The 16,294-nt window shown below is 41.6% G+C and overlaps 1 protein-coding gene across 1 annotated transcript in view; it reads right to left on the bottom strand.

Moving 5' to 3' along the window:
- The window catches only part of LOC122210161 (cytochrome P450 3A12-like), a 43,374-nt gene extending 27,080 nt beyond the window's left edge, over window positions 1-16,294 (bottom strand). The window contains exons 1-7 of the mRNA XM_042922685.1: window positions 16,104-16,294; window positions 11,254-11,347; window positions 9,159-9,211; window positions 6,153-6,252; window positions 2,433-2,545; window positions 2,086-2,175; window positions 609-757 (exon numbers count right to left, since the gene is read on the bottom strand). Coding sequence (XP_042778619.1) covers window positions 609-757; window positions 2,086-2,175; window positions 2,433-2,545; window positions 6,153-6,252; window positions 9,159-9,211; window positions 11,254-11,347; window positions 16,104-16,174 — 670 coding nt within the window. The 5' untranslated portion in view covers window positions 16,175-16,294. The remainder of the gene's footprint in view (window positions 1-608; window positions 758-2,085; window positions 2,176-2,432; window positions 2,546-6,152; window positions 6,253-9,158; window positions 9,212-11,253; window positions 11,348-16,103) is intronic.

Below are 16,294 nucleotides of genomic sequence, written 5' to 3'. Positions count from 1 at the left end.
TCTATAAAGAACTTATCAAAGTCAACACCCAAAAACCAAATAACCCAGTGAAGAAATGGGCAAAAGACATGAATAGACACTTCTCCAAAGAAGACATCCAGATGGCCAACAGACACATGAAAAAATGCTCAACATCACTTGTCATCAGGGAAATACACATCAAAACCACAATGAGATATGACCTCAAACCTGTCAGAATGGCTAATATGAACAACTCAGGCAACAACAGATGTTGGCGAGAATGCAGAGAGAGGATCTCTTTTGCATTGCTGGTGGGGATGCAAACTGGTTCAGTCACTCTGAAGAACAGTATGGAGGTTCCTCAAAAATTTAAAAATAAAACTACCCTATGACCCTACAATTGCCTGACTAGGTATTTATCCAAAGGATACAAAAATGCTGATTTGAAAGGGCACACGCACCCCAATGTTTATAGCAGCACTATCTCAATAGCCAAATTATGAATTGTACATTCTAAAAGAGGACCTATATGTTATGTGAAGTTATAGCTCAATAAAATTGTTGTAGAAAGGTAGGAAGGGAGGAAGTGAGGGAGGAAGAAAGAAAAGGAGAAAAGGAAGGGAGGAGAAAAATAGTAATCTACATACTATTTGAGAAGAAAAGTGGATCAAGGAAGGAAAATTTTAAGAGATTCTTCGTATTTTCCACAAAGGGATCTTGTGGGTTGTTGAGGGAATCAATGTTCACTCCAAAGGAGGTACCAGTAATCACATCCATGCTGTAGGCCCCAAAGATGCTGAGTAGGGAAAGAAAGACATGGATAATTAAAATCAGAAACTCTTTACTATCCCTATCCAACACATGCAGCGTTAGATTCTGATGCCCAGGCCACATAAGAGCCACACTTTCAGAACCACCTTCTGGATAATCTGAAGAGTCTATATGCCATCACACTCATTCATGAGGTATTCATGAGGAATTCGGCAGAGGCATCACGCTAGTGATACTGCTGGCCTTGTGCTAGGGGTGATGGGGACACTATGGCAAGTTAGACACACGTCTGAACTCAAGGAGCTCTGTCCTGAAGGAACAGAGACCCAAAGTCAAATAAATTACAGTAGTGTGTTTGCAGTATGGGCAATAGAAGGTAGATAAACACTGTGTCTGAGCAAGACAAACAGTGGAATAATTAACCTTTCCTAGAAGAGTCAAGAAAGGTAAAATTGATCCGGACCTTCTCTCACCACAGTATCTATGCTCAGAGCTGATTCCTCTTCAGCACATTAGTGAACAGCAACACCATGTTATGTGATGAAAGGAATGTTATCCCTTCTTCTCTACACTCCTGCTAAGACTCCTGAAAGACCCTTCTTCCTCAATTCCAGTGATCAGAGCTTTCCCTCAGGACACACTCATATCTGGAAAATGTAAGACTTAATAATGTTCCTAGTTAAAAAAATATATAGTAAATCACTACAAAATTTATTTGTGGGTTGCTATAGCTAAGTGATCATATGCCACCAGTTTTTCTAGAACAGTTCCTACATACATCTGTTCATCGTGTATAATTTAAAAAAATATCACAGTTTAGATTATATAGTCACCCTCCTTATCCCATGAGCAGGGCTTTCTCTCTGCTAAGGTTGAAAGATGGACAAGTGGTCATAAAGTTAATATTTTTTTTACTAATATCCTTAACAAAATCAGGAAGGGGTTTAAGTCATTCTAAGTTCCACATGATAACTTCCCTGCCCCACTCAATGCCCACCAATATGTACAAAGTGCCTTCCCCTCCCACCATTCCATACCCTCTACACTCAACGATTTGATAAATTATGTTTCTTCTTTTGAAACGATGTATTTTTGTCTTCTAGAATATCCAAGGGGACAATCAAGTAGATAAATTAATCCCGCCTCACGTACACAAAAGAAGACCCTTTCTCCTGACTGCCCTGCCTTTTGAGGGGTGCTACCTCTTCTTGGGTGGCCCACTGGACTTGTAGCACCACAAGCCTACTTCTGTTTGTTCACTGGACTAACTCAACAGTGGGAATTTGGCTCTGTGGCAGCAGCTGGAAAGTGTCATGACAGAGCCAGAAGCCCAGCAGGTGCAGCTCTACTTACTCTTTCAAGGTGACAGGATTGCCTTTCTCTGCCTCCTTCCTCAGGTTCCTCACCAACACATCTCCATACTGGCCAATGATGGGGAACATCGACACACAAATACAACACCACCTGACTTAAATCCAAGAATCAAGTCCTAAAATTACACAGCTTTCATAAGCATGAAGCAATAGGGACATCTAATAACAAATCTTATCATGTCTCTTCCAGGACATGAAGCTAAAAGACCATTTTTAGGAAGCCCAAATTCAGCAAACTACCCCTAAGAAATGGACTGTAATCTTATTTCCTACCTGCCCACGGATGTATTCCTTAACTTTCTAATTGAAAACCCTCCCTTTCTTACCTCCTTGAGCTTCCCACTGGTGAAGGTTGGAGATAGCACTGTTCGTATTCTCTTCCATTGTTCATCCTCAGACAGAGAAATGGCACTTTTCATAAATCCTACTGGACCAAGACTCTAGCGTCAAAGCAAAAGACATTTTGCCTTATATAAGTTTTGAAGGTCTCAGGTTGTGGAAAATTTGTCAAATGGATAGAAATTATTCAACAATTATTTAGTGATTATCTACGGAGTAGCAGGCCCTATGTCAGATATTCAACAGATATTTACACCAAATGCCTACCCATCTGAGAAGCTGAAAAACACATCCAGCCACTTGATGTGCTTTCCATCCTTTATATCCCAATCTCCTTTTTAGTGTAAATGTGTTTGGGGAAATCTGGTAGGGAATACTCCTCCAGGATAATACACAGTATTAACCCCTAGTCCTACCCTATGCAGAGTATAATTGGATTGGTAGATATAGCCAGATAGCCCTGGCAAGCTGCATGTTGCCTCAGACCAGTTCTGTCTTTGCATATGTCTGCAGAAGGAGCAACTCACAAAACAGATGTCTTGTTATGGCGATTAAAAAAATACCATAATTAACACTAAAAAGGTTATGAATCTATTTGCTATTCTGAAGAAATGATGCAGTTATGTGGATATCTATTCCCCCTGTATTTCCCCAAAGGGACAGAAGGAAAAAGAGAGAGATAATTCTTTCTCAGTTTGGGACTGACCTATCAGCCAACAAACTCGAATCTTTCTTCCATCTTCCAAAACTGTATTTTGTTTTAATACAGATATCTCTACCACCCATTCATATTAAAAACTTACAAACTAGGAATAGACGACATCTTCCTCAACTTCATAAAGAGTATCTAATAACCCTACAGCTAACAACACCTCAATGATGAATGACTGAGGTGCCTGAGGCCAGTCCTGACTCCTGTCACTGGACTACACTACCACAAGGGTCCACAGCTAAATCCTGAAGCTATACACATATACACGGCCAGCATGGACTCTAGTCACAAGCTCTCACTGTCATGCACACACCAGTGGCTAGCCCCTGAAACCATCTGTGTGCTCAAAGTTGGTGATGGACCCCACTGTTGGCTCCAACCCTGTTTTGGGCATGTGCCTGCTTTCAGCACCCCCTCCAATGACTGTGTACATAGCACCAGTTCTGGCCACCATTCTGCTTGTCCCCTGGTGCTGGATCTGGTGGTGCTACTGAAGATCCCAACAGCCACTGTTGCCACAAGAACCTTCCACTACTCTTGCCAAGGATCATGCAGTTGCTGATGTTGTGGCCCCCAACTGCCTGAACCCATCATGCTCTCATGGATTATTTTCAATTATCCAGTCATACTGGGGGAAAAAATGAAAAGGGCTGGGAAAAAAATGCCAACAGGACTTATAGGGTACCATCAAATGAAATAATATTCATATACAGGAGACCCAGTAGGAGAAAGAAAAAGTGGGAAGACTGCTTACTTAAAGAAACAATGGCTGAAAAGTTCCCAAACCTAGGGAAATATATGGAAATCTTGGGACATGAGCTTAAAAGTCCCCAGTAAGATTGAATCCAAAAAAGACTTCACCAAGACACATTATAATATAATTGTCAAAAATGAAAGACAAAGAAAAATCTTGAAAGGAGTAAGAGAAAAGGAGCTCATCATATACAAGGAGGACACCCCTGAGTCTATCAGGTGATTCCTCAGCAGAAGTCTTGAAAGCCAGAAGAGAGTGGGTGATTTATTCAAGAATACTTTACCCAGAAAAGAAGACCTTCAGAAACGAGAGATAAAACATTTCCAGACAATCAAAAGTGGAAATAATTCATAACCACTAAGCCTGCTAAAGGGAGTTCTTTAAGCCAAAAAAAAAAAAAAAAAAAAAAAAAAAAAAAAAAAAGGACACTTACTAGTTCCTAATGCTTCCCCCAGCATCAGGAACAAGACACGAATACCCACTCTAACCACTTTTATTCAACATTGTACTAGAAAACCTAGCTAGTGCAATAAGCAACACAAAGAAATAAAAGACATTCAGAATAGAAAGATAAAAATAGGATAAAAATAGGAGTGTCCCTATTTCAAGTGACATAATGTCAATGTAGAAAATCTTGAGGAATATAAAAAAGAACAACTCTGCATCTAATAAATGAACTAAGCTAGGTTGTAGGAAATGAGATCAACACAAAAACCAACCACATTTCTGTATACTAACAAGAACATGTCAAAACCTATTAAAAACACAATAATAATTTTAAGCACTCAAAGAAGGTGAGATACTTTAGGTATACATTTTTATAAAACATGTATGTTTTTCCTGTGCTAAGAGCTACACGTTGGTGAAAAAAATCAAAGAAAACCTAAATAAACATATAGTGTGTTCATGAATTGAGAGACATGACTTAGTAAAGACACAAATTTCTCCCAGATGTATCTATGGGTTTGAGGCACATCTTACGAAGTCTCTGCTATTATGTACACATAGATAAGTTCTAAATTTGTATGGAAAGACAAAGCAGCTGGAAATCTAACACAATTCTAACAAAAATAAAATGGGAGGAATCACTGGACATATGTTTAGAGGTACTATATGGCTACAGTAATCAAGATAGCCTGGCACCAGTGCAGGAATAGATACAGAGATCAATGAACAGAACAGAGAATGCGACAGACAGACACACACACACACACACACACACACACACACACACACACACACAAACACACACACACAGAGGCACCACTGAATTTTGATATTGGTACAAAAGCAATTCAGTGGAGGAAGTACAGCCTTTTCACACTAGTTCTGGAGTCATTAGACAGACAGTCAAGGGCCAAAAACAAAGATCTTTGACCTAAACTTCACATCTCACGATTAACACTAAAATTAACACAAAACAGGGGCGACTGGGTGGCTCAGTCAGTTAAGCATCCGACTTCAGCTCAGGTCACGGTCTCACAGTCCGTGAGTTCGAGCCCCGCGTCGGGCTCTGGGCTGATGGCTCAGAGCCTGGAGCCTGCTTCCGATTTCTGTGTCTCCCTCTCTCTCTGCCCCTCCCCCGTTCATGCTCTGTCTCTCTCTGTCTCAAAAATAAAATAAACGTTAAAAAAAAAATTAAAATTAACACAAAACAGATCACAGACTTAAATGTAAAATATAAAACTAAATGCTTGTAGAAAATCCTTGGGACTTAGGGCTAGGTGAAGAGTTTTCAAACTTGATGCCAAAGTCATAACCCATAAAAGGAAAAAATGAATAAACTGGTCTTAAGAAAATAAAAAACAATGTTTGCTCTGCTGAACACCCTGATACAACAAAAAGAAAAGCTACACACCATGCCTACAAAAGAATAGTAAGAGGGAGATTTTTGGTGATGGAACAGCTCTGTAACGTGATTGTGGTGATAGATACACTAATCTACAAGTAAGATAAATGTTCAGACAGCAACACACACACACACACACACACACACACACACACACACACAAATGGGTAAACATAAAACTGCTGGAATCTGAATAAGCTCTGTGGCTAGAACCAATGACAAATTCTGCTTTGATACTGTCCTATATAGTTAAGCAAGATATTATCTTAGAGAAAACAGCTTGAAGGCCACATGACATGACACCTCCTGGGACAATTTCCAGTAAATCCATTATTATTTTGAAATAAAAGCTTTATAAATAACTATGTAAATTTAAAATAAATCCATGCCTACCCGCCGGTTTGTGAAGACAGAATAGCATTCTTTCACTAGTACTGTTTTGATCATGTCTGGATCTGTGATCGCCAACACTGGCTGCCGCCCATCATAAAACCTATGTCGGGAAAACAGAGCTGATGAAATTTAACGTGCCAGTTTATGCAGTGGCAGCCACTCTTGGAAGTCCAGACTTTTAACCTGATGTTACCTAATCCATTCTCTGAGACCATGGTCAGAAATAACAATGGAAAATTTATTAAGTCTATGTGTGTACATGGCTGTTTCTGGGACTATTCTCCATAATTTTTTGCATGTTAAAAATATTTCAAATATTTTAGAAGTACTTCAAACATTTTGAATATTTTATATATTATCAAAAAAAGGTTAATAAATAACTGAAGGCAAGTAAATTATCTAAGAACAAAAAAATAATGAAAGAGACTCTACCCACTCAGTCACTAATAATTATAATTTTGAAGATATATCAAACACATGAAATGCACATAATACAATATTAGATGAAAATTGTAGGCACAGTGATCACAAACATGTAAGATGTGCCTGCAAATAAAGACATGAAATGCTCAAAAAGTGATGGCAAAATTATGAATCATTTCTTTGCCCTATTCTCTAAAATATGATTTCTGGTTACATTTTAAAGGAAGTATTATTTAAATATTAAAGACATATTCTTGGTAGCATTGACTGAGAAAATTTTGAACAAAAAACACAAAGAGAATAAAGTAATACAGAGAAACATTCACTTTATTTTTTTTTCTTTTTTTTTTGTTTTTCTTTTTTAATATATGAAATTTACTGTCAAATTGGTTTCCATACAACACCCAGTGCTCATCCCAAAAGGTGCCCTCCTCAATACCCATCACCCACCCTGCCCTCCCTCCCACCCTGCCCTCCCTCCCACCCCCCATCAACCCTCAATTTGTTCTCAGTTTTTAACAGTCTCTTATGCTTTGGCTCTCTCCCACTCTAACCTCTTTTTTTTTTTTTTTTTTTTCCTTCCCCTCCCCCATGGGTTTCTATTATGTTTCTCAGGATCCACATAAGAGTGAAACTATATGGTATCTGTCTTTCTCTGTATGGCTTATTTCACTTAGCATCACACTCTCCAGTTCCATCCATGTTGCTACAAAAGGCCATATTTCATTTTTTCTCATTGCCACGTAGTATTCCATTGTGTATATAAACCACAATTTCTTTATCCATTTATCAGTTGATGGACATTTAGGCTCTTTCCATAATTTGGCTATTGTTGAGAGTGCCGCTATAAACATTGGGGTACAGGTGCCCCTATGCATCAGTACTCCTGTATCCCTTGGATAAATTCCTAGCAGTGCTATTGCTGGGTCATAGGGTAGGTCTATTTTTAATTTTCTGAGGAACCTCCACACTGCTTAGAAACATTCACTTTAATGTTACAGAGTAATAATAGAGAGGTAAAATCACGTTAGGTATATTTACCTTTATTACTTATATTTCTTCTTATAGGTGGGTCCCAAGTGTGAGTCCCTTGAGCTCCATATAGGTGACAACCCTTAGTAGCAGGGCAAGTCCACTGTGACACATGTATCACACAAAGCTGACTCCTTATATGTGATCCATCCCAATTAACCCTGACCTCCTGACTGTCCATATGACCAGTTAATGGGAACCAGCCACTGGCATGAGGTTTAGATTATGCTTAATTACAGCATCCTCTGGCATTGTGTTTTCTACTACAAATCATTTGCATTTGTTAGAACAAAATGGAAGATTTTCCATAAGTCCCCTATTCTTCCTCTGATGTTACAAAGGAACTTCAAATGCTTTGTGATCAGATATAGAAATGGAGGAGAACCACTGCACTAAATGCTCCCCATCTGCAAAAAGTATTCTAAAACTCAGAAGGTTTCAGTGTGAGTCGAGTATACTTCGTGTTGAAGCAGTAATAGTTGTTACTGAAGTGGCACTTAGATTGGCTCTCCCATCAATCTGATTATCTTTCTTGGGTGATTTCCCACGTCTTATCCTGTTTGTTAAAAAACACAAGCGTGGACAAGGGACAGTGGTTTAAAGTTACCCTCTCTTTTCATGATCTCACAGCCCTAATACGACTTCTACTACCAGTTAAATTTGGATTCTTGCACCTCACCCCACATCCTCCAAATTCTGTGTTAATGGAGGATGGAAACCAAGAATCTGCATTTTTAACAAGCCCTCGTAGGTGGTCTTTATCCATAGCCAAGCATGAGAACCATTTACTAAATACAGAACTGGGGCCCACAATGTAACACTGACTCTAGCCAGAGCTGACCAGTACTGAACGTAGGAGGGACACTGGAGATAAACCAGTGGCAATCCAGAGATCTGTGTTCTTTCTATTCTGCCATGTTGCTTATGGGCCACACCAACTCAGCAGAGCACTATGGATTCTGAGGACTTGACCAGAGAAGATAAAGAGGTACAACACTGGCTGTGAGCAGCCCAGCACCACACTATACCTCTCACACTGCTTCAGCAAACCTCTAGCCAACCTCATTGGGAGCATCCACTGCAAGCCGCCGAAGCCATACTACAAAATCCCAAGTCCATCAGCCCACCAGGGAAACACTGTGCTCTGGAAATTTCCTACAACTCTTCCAGTCTATAGAATTGGAAAAAGAAATACTTGACTATAGTTTTATTGGAAAGTCTTGGCTTAGTACTAAAATACAAAACAAAACAAACTACATACTTTCAGACAGAGTAAGAAAGAGCTGAGCAGAAATGGTTTTCCATTCTGTTTACAACAGCCCTTCTACCAAAAACACATATTAATCCAAACTATAAAGGATACCCTGCAGCTCTCCTGACCAGATTCATATTTGGACCTGTACACCTGGTGACACATGCGTTCCTGGGAAGGGGAGGTTTCAGGAGTTTTAATTAGAGGGCTTCATCCCAAGGGGCTCTCGACTGAAACTGTCCACACCATGAGGGCCTCATCATAAAAAGCCTATCACTGGAAATTTCCAGAATACTCACCCCCACATTCTTCCATATGTTTTAAAACATTTCTTGTCAAATTCACAAAAGCTCTGCAAGAAGAAAGAAAATGTATTATTAATCTAAATGTACTAAGCCTTACCTCTAATGGGCACAAAAAGGACCCAGATCATGTGAAATGTGGCTTACTACTTCTCACTGGCAGATAGAGGGAAGCTCTTATTCACACGCATCTTACGGGAAAGGAGAGAAAACAGAGACATGAAATGGAGAATTTCAAGTCCTTGAACTGACTAATACTGCTCATACTGAACATCTTACTTGTCTGTGAAGACTATGTAACCCTTGCCTTTCTGACATGTTTGGCTTGTGCATGAGTTGTCTCTAAATCTCATAACCATCTGAATTATTAACTTCAGGGCATCATGAGAAAACAGAAGCTGAGGGAAAGTCAGCATGGCCTGAACAACCCTCAGTTACCACTCTATTCATTGATCTCATGAGCCCTACTAGATTTTCAGTAGATTTAGGAAATTAAGACTCCTGTGCCCTCTTTCAGTTTGGCAGACTTACAAAGTGTAAGACATTTTGTTGAGTGAGAAAGTGAGAGATGAGTGGATGAATGACAAAGTGGACTCGCTTCCAGTTGTCCAGTTCTCACATGGAAAAGAGGGGATGATGTCACCCCTCCACAAAGGATGGTGCAAATTAAAACACTTGCTCTGAGCTTTCACTCATGTCACTTCAAAAAAAGAAAACAACAAAATTTCCTGTCTCTATGTTTCAGCTGTGATATTTGATGTTTTCACTTTACAAAGGAAGGTTCCAGAAATGTGCGTCTTGGGATGCATGTACTAAGGAGTTAATCTGGAAAAGTGGAAAGAAGATTACTGCTCTGTTGGAAAGGAAAAAGTCCAGTAAGTTCTTAACAATAACTGGACACTGAGAGCCAGGAGAGGTAGGATCTGAGGAATAAGTCTCAGATCTGCAGGAAAGGAACTCCAAGGCAGAGAGCAGCCTGTAATATAGACTCTGCCTTCTGGCCTTCAAGACATGAGCTCCTACCTTCTGTTCAGGAGCCAGGCCTTGGGTGAGGCATCAGAGCTGGATTAGACACAGTGGCTCTACCAAAATTCAGTCTGTGTGTCTGCTGGTACATTCCATTCAGGTACATTAAGTCTTTAATAGTTTTGTCAAAGCATCTCTTTTCTAGTGATTTTGTATGAGTGGTTCTACCTTTGTGTGAAAAATAACATACACACATACACAACTCATTTAGAATTATAGTCTGAAAACAATAGATAAGCAATATACTGCCTCAGTTATACTCCCCCCTGCTCAAGTCACCCATAGGATACCTTCTTTGAAGATACAGAGGTAAAGCCAAGAGCTCTAGTTCAACCTCTCAAATGTCAAAAGATGTCACAGGTGGCAAAGGGTGAGTTAGAGCCATGGAAACAACTATAGGGGTGGGGTGGGTTTTGGCCAGCTCTTGAGATAATTCAATTATGTGCAAATTACCCAAAAGTGAATCTTGGGTTGCCTAATAAACTGAAGTTCCAGAGACATCCAGGAAAACAAGGAGGCTACAAAGAGCTCATGCTATGAACAGAAAAGTCTGACTTTAGCATACAGAGCTTAATGAGCCAGTACCAGGGACCCACTTGATGCTTTTCTCCTAATACCAAGTACCATTATGTCTTCCTGGGAATCTGTACCTGCCAGAAAGAAAAGCCTCTTTATGATGCTCACAAGCTGAAACAAAAAGTCCTGGGCTGAAGTGGCCAGAGAGCTGGACTGCCAACTGAGGGAAAACCTGAGGCTCCTAACAGCAGACAAGAGAGCCCTGAGCTATACCTGGCCATGTGCTGGGTAGGGACTGTAATACCATTTCTGGAGAGTTTGAAACCCAAGACTTCCTCCTGAGGAGGATCATGTTTACTATGGAACTAAGCTGGGATTTGCAACCATAGTAAGCAAAAGAGGAGGCTGGGTGGAGACTATGACACCATTTCTGGAAAGTCTGAAACCTAAGAACTTCCTGCTGAGGAGGAGCATTTTTAATATGGAACTAAGCTGGGATTTGCAAACATAAGAAGCAAAAGAGGGAGCTGGGAGCTCAAACAGCACCCACCTGACGGTACCCCAGAGCAGTTCCCACAAAAGGCAGAGGTTTTGGCCCAGGAATTCCGAGCTTCTTAAAAAGTCCACGTGTGTAGGTCCCATATCTGTAAAGTGAAAGAGAAAGCAATGGTGAAATAGGTGTGGAGACTGGCCAGTCACTGATACAACTAGAACAGGTAAGAGAGGAGGTAACATGTAGTCAAGAAATAGTAACAGCAATCCAAACAGCAATAATTACATTCACTCATCATCTCCTTTCCCATCTCCACTGTGAGACCCACAAAGAATGATGATGATTAGCTAAAAGCAGCTGGAAACTTCACCATCCCAAATCCTAGACTGAACATTTGATAAATGCTTCCATATTGAGAGCTCCTACAAGGTTCATGCTGAATTCTTCCAGAAAATTCACTCATGCCTATTTAGTAAGTGACACTGCCATGACTTTGGAGCTTGTCACTCTCCAAAGAATGAGAAAGAGAAAATTTTTTTCCTGCTCTGATGAATGATGATATTTTACTAAATATATCCACTCAATACCAGACGGTTACTGAGAGTCTACCAATAAAATGTTCTTAGCAGTTTCCTCAGAGAGACCTTTCTGCTTTTCCTTCATTGTAGTCCCTGTTGGTGTTTTGGATCAGGTCCTTCTTTTTAAATTTTTTTTTAAATGTTTCATAAACGTTTTTTTAAACGTTTTATTTTATATTTGAGAGAGAGAGAGAGAGACAGAGCATGAGCAGGGGAGGGGCAGAGAGATGGAGACAGAATCTGAAGCAGGCTCCAGGCTCTGAGCTATCAGCACAGAGCTCGACACAGGGGCTTGAACACACAAGCAGTGAGATCATAACCTGAGCCAAAGTCAGACGCTCAACTAACTTAGCCACCCAGACGCCCCTGGATCAGGCCCTTCTTAAGTCTATCTTCACAGAAGTCTTGAGCAACCACAGTGTTCTTATTTCTGTACAATGAAAACTGTGTCAAAGGCTCAACTGGCCTCACTAAAAAGTGAGATCCCATCAGGTCCACCCAAGTCTCTGTTGTCAGGCATTCTGGTTCTCTTCAGCTACAGAGAAGGGGGATTGACCCATATGTGCCCAAATGAATACCATATTAAAGGATCAGTAAGTAAACAATCCATCCCCAGGCTATTCTTCCCCCTGTGGAATCTGGTCCTCTGACCTGAGATACTCATCTGTTCAGCACACTGCAAGGCCCGCTCAATTTTTCAAGATGGTCACTAAGTTTACTGACTCTGTGCATCAACTATCTCAAAAGTCCATTACAGATGGTGCTCCCTAATACAGGACTGCCTGCAATTCATCCTTCAGGAGTTGCCTGTGGAATCCCACAACTGGGGGTTCTGGATCCTTGCAAGCCTTACTGTTAGGTGTTGCTGAGAAATAGCAGAGTGGAGGAAGGAGAGGCTGCCAACACCGTTTTAACCATAAACTCGCTAGGCCTACAGGGCTAACCCCATAGAGGCAAATTAAGAAAGTGGTGGGAAAGGATGCTAAGTAGAAATGGTTACATACCCTGCAAGTGCTTTCAGCTAACAGATAGGGAGCCTTACAAAGTTCACATACCTCCAGTTCATAGCAGAATACGTGTTATGCAACATAAAATGAATAAGGACAAAACATTCCAGAGATATTCCTCATCTCCTCTTCTAAGCTAGCATTTTAGACACTACAGGTACCAAGTATTTTGTGCACATCCAGCATTTCTAATATTACGTGATTAAATAAACCCCCCAAATTGCAGGAAAGGACATGTTTGAGGGACCCAGCAGAGAGACCTCAACCCGACCCAGCTGGATATTTAGATCCTTCCTCTAGAACACTTTGACACATGTGCACCAGATGTCAGAAGTACGGGTGGCCATCACCAACACAAAAAAATCAATTCTGGGAGCACCTGGGTGGCTCAGTTGGTTGAGTGTCTGACTTTGGCTCAGGTCATGATCTCATGGTTGTGGGTTTGAGGCCCACATCGGGCTCTGTGCTGACAGCTCAGAGCCTACAGCCTGCTTCAGATCCTGTCTCTGGCTTTCTCTGCCCCTCCCCCACTTGTGCTCTGTCTCTCTTGTCTACAAAATAAATAAACGTTAAAAAATTTTTAAAAAAATCAATTCTGGCTTCTGGACCATCAACATGCTAATTCAACTCCCAAGTGAGGCCAAACAATTGAGTGAATGTGTCAGCAACACTGGTCACAAGGCAAGATCTGGTCTAAACTCACAGGGCTCCAATACAATGCAGAGGTGGAGCTAGATGAATTTTTCTGATTCATTCCAGCTTCTCTCTTTTTGGTAGAGTAATGCTGCTGTTGGTACAAATGAAGGGGCTAACAGTAAAGTGACTCATTTTTAGTGCCTTTACATTGCACTGATAGACAGAGGGCCCTGTCTACAGCTACTGACTCTTGACTACACCAGTGTCTTTTAAGTATAACATACTGTTTGCCTGGTGGCAAAGACCAGTGACAGCCCCACTGCCAGATAGACCAGACACAGTATGACTCACATGGTATCCCTGTTCCCTGGCCCCAAGCAGATGAGATGCTAATCCTGTGGTCCTGTGATGACCTCCTGTGGGACCAGAACCAAGGAGTATCTCTGGAAGGTCTGCTATGAGGGAGGAATACTCTCCCACTCCATTCTGAGCCCTGGATGCCTCTCACATCAGCACAGGCTGTCTTACTACTCACCTGTGATGAGAGGTTAAAATAACCTGCTGGGCATTTGTAAACATATACACAACCTATATCATAGAAGTATGCATGTGTACACTAAATTCATATTCCCAACATGACTCTAGAAGGCTGAAGTTATTTATGCACCATTATAATCACAAGGGCTAAACTAACAGCCTCCTTTTAGACTTCAGAAAGAACAAGCTGGAAATAGTCTTATCTCAGTAAAAACCCTAGTATTAAAAAGAATGAAATTAAACCACATCAATTACATTTAAATGTCATTGGGACAGAACATGTTGTCACACCCAGCATTCCTAACCTTTCTCTCAGAAAATGAAAATCAGGCTTATATGTCCTATGTTCACATCCTCATGCCTTTCTATTCTTAAAGAAAGCAAAATTGAGATAGAGGTCAAATGTGACATAGAGGGGACCATTCCTACCCACAACTGGAAACTAAGTCCTTTCCCAACCTGCTTCAGGATACTGGGAAACCCACCACTGAAAGGAATTCCTCTGCTAATGATTTTGATTTTCCTCCTGTACTGTAACATAGAGGGAAAAAACATATTTAATATCCAAATTTGCTTTCAGGGCTATGTCTTTGCAGCCTGCTGGCAGATTTCATATTGAGGGAGGAAGAAATCTCTATATTGATGCTAAACTTCCCAGACACTAGAAGGAAAACCTGAAATGAATAGAATTTCAAGATTTCTGCCAAGTCTCTTCAGCTCTAAAGGTACTCATTTAGGGTAAGGAGTTCTGCATATTACAAGGTCGGGGAGTGGTCAGGAGAGGGGCACAGAAAAGAGGGAAGAGTCCATTCTGAAGAGGAAGGTGAGGCACATCCAGCCCCCCTGGAAGTCTGAGTGTACCAGTGATTTGTGTACATGATGCTTGGTGGTGGGAGGGAGGGGAGCAGGAGCCACCTGAGAGACACAAGCCCAATCCTTTTACACATGTCCTGCAGCAGACAAAGACCAGGAAGGTGAAGATAATGAGACAAGACCCAAGCTACTCCCTCTGCCTCCAGAATCCCCAGATCTTGGTATGGGGTGAGGACTCCACAGCACAGGGGTCTGTTGATCTTTATCTTCCTCAGGTGAATTTTGCTTGATAGGTTTACTGTGGGGGGGCCGGGCCCCGGTGCCAGGCTGAGACTGGGTCAAGCAATGTTCCCTGTTGACTTAGCCAACCCGGTGGTTCCCCCTCCCATTCCCCCACTTTCAAGGGCATACGAAAGCCTTGTCAAGGCTGAGAAAGTTCCTGAAGCCTGTGGTCTGCAGGTGTTGGCAGTAATGCTACCTCCCTTTTTCTACCCCGAGTCAGATAGAAACAAACATGGGAATTGTGTTTTGCTAGCAATCTATCAACAAGGTCTTGTGACCCGTTCAGAAAGTTCACAAGGTACACAGAACTAAATGTTTTGGCTGGCAGTGATCATGTGAAACCTGATTATTCTTAGAATGACCTGATCCATAAGAGTCTTATATTATAAAAGATTGTGGGGGCGCCTGGGTGGCACAGTCGGTTAAGTGTCCGACTTCAGCCAGGTCACAATCTCACGGTCCCTGAGTTCGAGCCCCGCGTCAGGCTCTGGGCTGATGGCTCGGAGCCTGGAGCCTGTTTCCGATTCTGTGTCTCCCTCTCTCTCTGCCCCTCCCCCATTCATGCTCTGTCTCTCTCTGTCCCAAAAATAAATAAAAAACGTTGAAAAAAAATTAAAAAAAAAAAAGATTGTGTACAGCAACAATAAAGCCGTCACTTGGGCCATCAGCCCAGGGGACCCTCCTGTTCCCAAACTTTCTCTTCTCTTTTTTTCTTACATTCCCCTACCCTCAGGACCCTGACCTCGGTGTTTGTCGCGCCGGTCGCGACAGTTTACGTCCCAACTGGTAGTGAAACAGAAGATCATCCCAGGAGAAAATAATGTCTCTCAGCCCTCCTAGCTACAGAAATTGGAGTTGTGGCATGGGGGTACTCCTTTTGCAGATCTGGGTGAGGTCAATAATAACCCCTTATGTGTTTCTAGCTTGTTTGAAGCACCCAACACTTCAGGAACTTCCTTTTGTTAACTCTTCATCCACAGAACAGACAAGAAAAAGGGGTAGAGGTTGCTGATTAGCAAGGTTCCAGAGGCGATGAGCCTGAACAGTTACTCACAGATACAGGAGCACCAGGCTGGTAGCCAGGAGAAGCCAGGTTTCTATGGAAAAGCTTGGGAGCAGGTCCATGGCCACCTTCCCTCTGCCAATCTCCTCTACTCTCTTTCAGAAGTGTGCGCCAGTCTGTGCTGGCCTGTGCGTGTGGAACTTTCCTTCCCACCAGCGGTGATTCAGTGAGGCTGGAATATA

This window comes from Panthera leo, chromosome E3 (assembly GCF_018350215.1).
Source record: "Panthera leo isolate Ple1 chromosome E3, P.leo_Ple1_pat1.1, whole genome shotgun sequence".
Classification (NCBI taxonomy): Eukaryota; Metazoa; Chordata; class Mammalia; order Carnivora; family Felidae; genus Panthera; species Panthera leo.
The sequence above is the reverse complement of the archived record's forward strand: the minus strand, read 5'-3'. Positions and strand labels throughout refer to the sequence as shown.